General features: G+C 42.0%; 1 protein-coding gene across 4 annotated transcripts in view; it reads left to right on the plus strand.

Moving 5' to 3' along the window:
- Positions 1–6297, plus strand: part of NGLY1 (N-glycanase 1) — a 55353-nt gene extending 49056 nt beyond the window's left edge. For 3 of the 4 annotated variants that reach the window (XM_057545556.1, XM_057545557.1, XM_057545558.1), the window contains 2 exons: positions 5004–5181; positions 5590–6297. In XM_057545556.1, coding sequence (XP_057401539.1) covers positions 5004–5181; positions 5590–5765 — 354 coding nt within the window. In that variant the 3' untranslated portion in view covers positions 5766–6297. The remainder of the gene's footprint in view (positions 1–5003; positions 5182–5589) is intronic. The other variant, XM_057545559.1, reaches the window with a different exon arrangement.
- Positions 6298–9165: the final 2868 nt, after the last annotated feature.

Below are 9165 nucleotides of genomic sequence, written 5' to 3' on the forward strand. Positions count from 1 at the left end.
ATTTGAAGGGAACGTAAAAAGCTCTATCAAGAGTCTGCTTTTTAGGAGGCAAGTAATAACACCCTGATAAAAGTGATGTTAGTGGCTTCCTGACTAGTCTCCCTGCATTGCCCTGGTCCCTTCAAAGATGTGTTTCTGGCTACAGCATGGAGAACGTTTTCAGAACCCCTTGCGTTACTGAGTGCTCTCAAGGTGAGAAGCAGCTCTGGTCTCTTCTGAGCCTGGCCCTCGCCTTGCACCACCAGGCTGCCCCCTGGCTCTCTGCATGCGCTGCCCTGCCCTGCCCCCCTCCCCGCGGAACCTCGTTTCTTTCCTTTCTGTGACGACTAACTTATTCTTACCCTTAGAACCTGCGTAAGCCTCATTCCGTCCAGTCCCGGCCAGCTGGTGCCTTTTACCCTGTATTGACTCGTGGCCCCTCCCCTTCCTGAAGTTTATTCTACGCACGTGTGTGAGAACAGATTGTCTCTCTCGTACCGGACTGTAAACATTGCCCGGGCAGGGACCTTGTCTTTTCCTAGTCACTTCTGTGCTCTCAGTATTCACATGTCTAGCACAGTGCCTGATGCATAACAAATGTTTAATAATAAAGACGGGTGGACGTGAGAACGAGCGCTTGAGTGTGTACGGCATAAATTCTGCGGCACCCGAGGGCCACGTCGAGCACCGCAGGAGCTCTGTTCATTCAGACTGTGCCCCTTGGATGTTCCTCAGTACTTTGCAGTTTTGAGCAGTTTTGTCATTCTCAATGCCACTAGAGTCCCGTTAGCCCTTTCGGGTGTATGGCGTGATGTCAGGAATTGACCCCCTCAGCCGTTCGGCAGACGTGCGCCCTGTCGCACTCTGTGCTCAGCACTTAGGGCCTAGTGGTGAGTTACGAGGCGCACCCAAGGTGAGCTAAGCCTGTGTAGGAGGAAGACACGTGGACCAGCCGTTTCGGTTAGCAAGGTGGGCGCTGGAAGGACGTGGGCCCGTGTGTGACACACGAGGAAGAGCCGCTGCACCTCACGCCGGAGGGGCCTTGCAGAAGAAGTGATATCCGAGGGGGCGGCAGAGAGGAGTTTCTCAGAGAGGGGCATGAGAAACAGTGTGCACACGCACGGAAGCGAGAAACACCCGCACCTTCAAAGAAGAGGAAGCAGTCGGGAACGCGGGGAGAACAGCAGGGAATAAGGCTGGAGGGGTGAACGGTTGTCAGACCCCAGGGACTTTGATGACCTTGCACTTATGCAATAGGAAACCTTGCAGGGGTTCAGGCAAAGGAGGACCGTCATCACACTGGCCATCCAGAGGCTGCAGATGGAATAAGTAGGAAGCATAGTCTGGAAAGATGTAAATACAGTGGGAACTGACAGTGTTCACGTTGGACCTCAGTTGAAAAATTGGAATAACCAAAAATAAGATCCATGAGCAAGAGCGGCTTACTAGCATTCGATTAGGGTTTCTTGAAATACAGCTGCTCTGCTGGAGATCTGTAGGAATGACTGCACCGTGAACTCAAGAGTTCATCTTAGCGGCCTCAGCAGAATGATAATTTTAAGTGTGTGCTAAAGAGCAGCTGCAAACAGTGCAGTGCAAACTGAACCTCCAGGAAACCGTAACAGCCGGCTAACCAGCCTGGCATGTTTCCCATGTAATGAGAAAATCTTTAAGTGCAGATCTTCCCAAGAATGGGAAATACAGAAAGAAGCTGATGTGCAGATTGTTCTCAGCCTTGAGAGTAGTGGTCGCAGCCGCAACCCGCAGGACCAGTTTCAGCAGGGTGCATGGCGAGCCGTATAACTTAGATCTGAAGCCACAGATGCACTGGTCTCGTTCCTCCCCACAGGTTGTGTGTGATGTGCTTTCATTGTCTACAGATGCCAGAGAGGGGCCAGGGTGGATCACGTACAGATTTAAAAAGCCAACAGGCAAAACATTTGTTGAAGGTAAATCAAGTTAGGAATGATCAACAGTTACAAAAATGCTTTTTTCCCCCTTTAGAGCAAACAGTTGCCTGCTTGAGAGGTTATGAAGTATTTTTTTCTCCTAAATAAATTATAATTACCGGTTCTATTGGTTTTACACCTAGACAGGACCACAGTTGGAGGTTTATGTAAATCCTGTTGTTTTGGTACATTTCAAAGTGCCAAACTGAGCATACCTAGTATACTATGGAACTGGGTACACACAGTGTACCCAGTACCATAGTAGCATCCTACAGTCTCTAAAAATGCTGAGTTAAATAAGTTGGTTAAAGCGCTACAGACAGAATATGTTGCGTCCAAAAGATGACATGAATTTTCAATATAAATAGGGTCTGTTTTATCTCCATATGCTGTTTCTTTAGCCTAAGAGAACTTTTATTTGCTCACAGTATGTTTAAAGGTTTATTTAAGCATTTAAGAATTCAATGATGAATTCCACCTTATCCTTTAACGTTTTAGAGTTGTAAAAACTGATGCCTTTAGGACTGAAAAGTGTAAGTCTTAGAAAAAGCAATTTTCAGACATGTTCAACAGCCATTATAAGCCTTCTGTGACAGTTAAAAACAGTTCTAATTAGCTTGTCTTCACTTTCAACTGTGATCAGGTATTACTTTTCCAAGTGTTCCTGTAAGACTTTTTTGTCATGTCTCAAAATTAGAGGCTTTAAGAAAGAAGAAGAAAAAACAAATTTTGGCCCAGACTCACGTGATATAATTAAGGCAGTTCTTGGGGGTAAACTAGAACTTTGAAGTTAGCTTGACTTCAGCTTGTCGTATTTTATATGCCCACACTTTTAGGGGAGCATTTGAAGCCACTGAGCTCTGAAAACACACAAGACACAGAAGACATGTATTGAGACATAAATATATTTGCCCCCTGTCTTTCAGTTTCTTCCCACCACCTTTCTTCCAGTGACCCCTCTGTTTGGCTCTTCTTTTCCAGGTAGCCCCCTTTACTAACTTCTCCTTTGGAGGAGTAGTTACATTATGGATAATCCCTGGGTGCCCCGGAGTTTAGCGTTGGTGAGACTAACAGCTCCCTGGCAGCTCTGCTGCAGCCCTGAGCCCAGGCTCTCCATGCACACAGCTCTCAGGGGAGCAAGCAGTAGGCGCACACGCACCCGAGGTGCTAGAGTGAGGTACCCGGGACCTGAGTGGGGCAGGCGGCAGTGCAGACAGCTGGGATGGTTGTGCAGAACAGCAGCAGGCGGTTACGTGTTTCTGGTCTAAGGAGTTCTAAGTCATCTTCCTTGGAGAGTGATTGTTTAATGGTTTCATTGTCTCCAGCTCACTGATTCTAAAAACTCAAATTAGCTGGCATATTTCACCTGGAAGAAAACTAGCTAGAGGTTGCCGAGTAGAATAGCATATCAACAGCGTGCTAGCAGTGACTGACGTTTTACTTGATGGCTGAGGACTAGCGTAATGAGGAATTGGACATTTCCACGGCAGGTGTGCTTCATGTGGTACTGCCAGCTCTTTGCCCCTGAGAAGTAGCTTAGCTGTTTCCGAAAGAATGTATGTGTGTGCGTGCGCAAGTTTCTAGTACTTAAATACTGTTTATTAAACCCCATAAATCCAGAGCCTGTGCCCCCAGAGCGTTTATGATTTGGTTAAGTTAGATAATACAAGTACACCTGAAATGAAACAGTTATATTTGAGTCACGGAGTATTGGCAGTTCCAGGCGGGATGCACTTGTGGAGGACCATGAAAACTGCGAGTTTGGATGTCATGCAAGAGGCAGGTACTTGCTGTATGTTCTAGACCAGCACACGATAGGAGGCAGTGGGATGTTAAAAACATTAATTAGGCAGTTGCAGAAAGATGATTGTAACGTCATGACCGAAGTGATAAGTGCAGTATCCGTGAGGAAAGGGTTTTTTTTTTTTTCAAGACTTATTTCAAAGAAATGCATGGATTATTGTGGGAGTTTGGACATTAGGGATAAATGAGTAAAGAGGCAGGTTCTCAGGGGTTTAAGCCTGGGTGAGTGGGCCAGGGCTGTGGGCGTTCAGTTTTCACGTCGGCACATTTGAAGAGTGTGGACGAAACTGTGAAGGGAGCTGGGCCGGAGGCAGCGGTCGGTCTGGACGTCTTAGAGAGGACATTGCTGGTGGTCACAGCGTTGACGGTGAAGGCCTGGGGAGCATGGACTTTTAGCCTTGTAAACCATTCCCGTTGCTTAGCAGTGACTGAGGTATTTGCTTGACTTAGAGGATATGGTCCATCCCATTCTAGGAAAGCTTATCTGAAAACCCAGGCTTAGAAAAGAAGATACATTAAGGAGTAATTGCATTTAAAAGGACTCTTCGTTTTCAGCAGGATTCATCATAAAGTTCATTTTAAATAGCTGGACTGGGGGCTTCCCTGGTGGCGCAGTGGTTAAGAATCCGCCTGCCAATGCAGGGGACATGGGTTCGAGCCCTGGTCTGGGAAGATCCCACATGCTGTGGAGCAGCTAAGCCCGTGCGCCACAACGACTGAGCCTGTGCTTTAGAGCCTGCGAGCCACAACTACTGAGCCCGCGTGCTGCAACTACTGAAGACCGCACGCCTAGAGCCCGTGTTCCGCAACGAGAGGCCACCGCAGTGAGAAGCCCGTGCACCGCAACAAAGAGTAGCCGCCACTGGACGCAGCCACAGAAAACCCACGTGCAGCAACAAAGATCCAACGCAGCCAAAAATAAATAAATAAATAAATTTAAAAAATAATAATAAAAAAAAATAAATAGCTGGAGTTAGTAATTTAAAAGAGAATATGATTTACCAAAATTTGGTTAGCATGCAGCCTTAGGGCTGTACTTATTGAGGCACCTGTATTCAAATAATACCTTTCATCCATAGCAAAAGATGCTATCGCAAAGATTGCTAATCAAATGAAAAATCGTTAGCAGTAAAAATCTTTTCAGTGGGGAAACGTTATGTTTTAAATAACCATTTGTGCATAGTTCCTGTGGCAATAAGACTTTGACTATATGTGTTTTTCTACACTGTTTGATTATCTCTGACAGTTCCTTTTCTCCCTCCTACTTTATAGGTGTATTTAACCCGAAAGGAAGGATCGTCCTATGCTTACATTTCCTGGAAGTTTGAATGTGGGTCAGCTGGCCTCAACGTAGATAGCATTTCCATTAGGACAAGTAGCCAGACCTTTGAGACAGGAACAGTACAGTGGAAATTGAGATCTGATACAGCACAAGTAGAGCTGGCGGGCGGTAAGCATTGGACTGGAGAAGTAATCGAGAAGTGTGCGTTCAGCACTCTGAAGAGTGATTGTGCTTATCTGAGATGTAGTTAAGAGTTTTCCTTAGCCTAGAGTTATTCATACTGTTGCAGTGAAAAAAAAAAAAAAAAAAATTAAAAAAAATATATTTAAGTTAAAACCTGTCGTTTAACCTCATTATTAATAGTAGGGCTGATGTTTTTTATTGTGAAACACAAATGGAAGGAGAAAACATCATTTCTTTTTTCAGAGGACACATTTCCTCCATAAAGAATAATTTGTATTTATTTTTTAAGGGTAGATTTTTACCTATAAGGCAGGTATTTCAAATGCATTCCGAAACTACCTCTTTATGTTCTTACCAAAAGCAAAGTGTTAATTTTTTTTTTTCCTCCAACAGATAAAATTCTTCGCTCCTATCATGATTTTTCTGGTGCCACTGAAGTTATTTTGGAAGCAAAATTAAGCAGAGGAGATGGTGTTGTTGCTTGGCAACACACCCAGCTGTTTAGACAAAGCTTAAATGACCCTGAAGAAAATTGTTTGGAGATAATTATAAAATTCAGTGATCTTTGAGAACCTGAACATTATAGAAAAGCTGGCAATAATCAAGGACATAGCATGTTCTAAAGTAGTCTCTTGGTTCCCTGCATGCTTAGATGGCAGTGTTCTACCCCCTGCTAGCATATTTCCTTGTTGGCTATCCATCGTGTTAACCCTCATGAAAATGTATCTTTTTACTGTGGACCCTAATGAAACCTTGAATTAAAAGCTTCCTTCCATATGTGACTCTGATTTGGAGTGAAGTCTTACTGCCCCACTATGAGATTTTAACCTAAAAATTGTAAGTATGGTTTTAAAAGTAAAATGAAGGTATTCATGATTAAGTGCTATTCATGATTATGATGAAATCTTAAGCTAATAATAGTAATTTGACAGTTTCTGATCAGGCATTAATTTCTCCGTAAGTAATTGAAACAGATTTCCTAAGATTTTTTAATTTTTAATAAACGTGAAAGTGTAGTATTTCATAAGTTATAGAGCATGAAAATTTTTATGATTGTAAATACGTAGGCATTTAAGAAATAAAATGAATTATTTTGCGTTATATCTTTTTAGTGATTACTTTGGCTAAATAAAAATCATAAGTATGCTAAACATTGAAAACCACTTGAATAGACAAGAATTATGAAAACGGTTAACACTGCATAAATTCAAAGATAGATTATAAATCCATAATATGTGGACACTTCTGAAAATGCTTTACTTTTGAGTTTACTTTTGAGTATTTTTATCTACCTCATTGAATAAAATGTTTATTCTTGACTTTGAAACTATGTAACTGGGATGATTCAGTGTGTATATACTGTATCAAGAGTTTTCGTGTTTGTGTGTGTGTGTGTGTGTGCGCACGCGCGTGTTCCATGTAACCTCTCCAGTTAAACTTAGTGAACATTTATGAAGTGTTTGTGTGCACCACGAGGGATGCGGTGACGAAGACGACCACGGCCCCGCTCCCTAAATGCCTTTGTCATGTTCTGCAGAGCGAGTTCTCAGCTCTCCCGGCCAGAAAAGTACGTTCTCAGACATTCTCACCCTGTGCAACTCACTAGCATGTTTACATGCGTTGTGAAATATGTACTGGAATTCTGAAACAAAGGTCTTAATGTTTTCTTTTTAATCGTAGTCCAACTCTGCTGAGGATCACCTTCTTGCTAAAAAGTTACACTTAAAGGTAGCTTGTGCGTCTAAATTTATTAATACGTCTAGGATATTAGAAAATTTTCTGGAATTCTAAAACTCTTAAGTTAATCATAGCATCGTAGAGTGGCCAAATACGTGAAATTGGACAGCCTTGTCTCCTTCCTGTCTTGAAGTGCCTGGTTTTGGCACGGTGAGTATTTGGGTGATAAGTGGAACAACACTCTTCATGAGAAAAACTGGAGCTTGACAAGCAGTCTTGTTAAAGATGGCAACAGAGATAAACTGAATGTACTTTATCTGTGAAAAGGAAACATTCTAATTTTTACTGTGGCTTTAAGCAGAAAGTTCAAATGTCCTGTATTTTTACAGAGTTGAACTACTGAAGAGAAAAGCAGTTGCACACTTTTCTTAAACGTGTTCCTTGAGAGTTTCAACCTCAGGGTGCCTGACACACGTTAATAGATATTTTATGATACAGACAAGTTTGGCAGTAGTACAGAAGGTATGAGACAAAGCAATTCTCAGTAATGTGTATGGCGTAGTGAGTAAACCAGTCAGGCAAAAGTAACTGAGGCAGAGACGGGCTGATAGTACAAACCCCCTGAATAAACTGGCCCTCATATTAGCTGCCCTTTATAAAGCAGTCATCGGAGATCTTCTTTTTTCTCTCTTTCCAGCTGAAAAATTGTAATTAATTTGCAGGTTTTTAAAATTTATCTCGATCAAAACAAATTTCAGAATCCAAATATATGATACCAAAACTAGACCATTTATATTTTGTAAAAATTAATAATAAGCCTCTCTCTCTTAAAACCTTTACAAGATACACATCTAAAGTACAAATGCTTAGGGCAGTGGTTTCAAAAGTGTTCGTTATCTCTGAACCAGCGGCATCAGTATCACCTAGAGACTGAGAAATTTAAATTCTCAGTCCCCACCTCAGACCTACTGGATCAGAAACAAACCTCCAAGTGATCCTGGGATCTTATCGTAAAAGCCCTCAGTCTGCGGGGACCCCAGGGTGAACGCAAAGCGCTCAGGGGGTACCTGCACCAGGCTGCCGAACCACGGGCTGGTTGGTGAGCCTCTGCCTCCCTTGCTCACTGTCTGAAAGGCTTTATACCTTGGCGTCCTGACGAACTTTACAGACCGTCTGCTTTCTGTTGCAGTGTTGTTTTTTTTAAAGTAGGTCCTTTGCTGGAAATCACATTCTCAAGATGAACAAGAAGTTACATCTGATGTTTTGATCACTTTAGAAGGAAAAGAAGTGCCTCGGATTAAGGGAGGGCTAGAGAACACGGTGTCATGAATTTGGGGTTAGGGGGGTTGTTAGAGATCCTTTAATCCAGACCCCTCACTTTTCCCTGAGGAAGCTCAAGCCCGGAGAAGGGCCTGTCTGAACAATGCAGTGGATTAGTAACACAGGCAAGATTGACTTGTACACTCAGTGTTCCCTTCTACCGAGTTGCAGGGTTGTAACACAGGGTTGTAATTCTATAGAATTCTAGTCCTGTGTGTGGGCTGCTGTTGTATTACATGTTTCCTGAATACAGATACTTTGGTAGGAATGTTCAAGTTGAGGAGATACTAAAACTGATGTTAGAGCCAGTTATTTTTCTAACTATAGTTAAGACTTCCTGGAGAGTAAATGTATTATAATTTGATAATAGATTACTATAGATATATATGCTTTGGTATTTTTTTCTCTACAACACAATAAATTGTGTTTTGATTTTATAGTTCAAGCAAATATACTTAAAAAAAATTTTTTTATTGAAGTATAGTTGAGTTGCAATGTTGTGTTAATTACTGCTGTACAACAAAGTGACTCAGTTTTATATATTTATTTATATATATATGTGTGTGTGTGTGTATATATATATATATATATATACACACACACACACCTTCTTTTTCATATTCTTTTCCATTATTGTTTGTCACAGGATATTGAATATAGTTCCCTGTGCTGTACAGTAGGACCTTGTTGTTTATCCATACTATATAGAATAGTTTGCATCTGCTAAACCCAAACTCCCAATCCATCCCTCTCCCACCCCCCCTCCCCCTTGGCAACCCCCAGTCTGTTCTCTATGTCTGTGAGTCTGTATTTGTTTCATAGGTTCATTTGTGTCATATTTTAGATTCCACATATAAGTGATATCATATGGTAAAGCAAATACCCTTTTTTTTAAACATCTTTATTGGAGTATAATTGTGTTACAATGGTGTGTTAATTTCTGCTGTATAACAAAGGGAATCAGCTATACGT

This window comes from Balaenoptera acutorostrata, chromosome 4 (assembly GCF_949987535.1).
Source record: "Balaenoptera acutorostrata chromosome 4, mBalAcu1.1, whole genome shotgun sequence".
Taxonomy (NCBI): Eukaryota; Metazoa; Chordata; class Mammalia; order Artiodactyla; family Balaenopteridae; genus Balaenoptera; species Balaenoptera acutorostrata.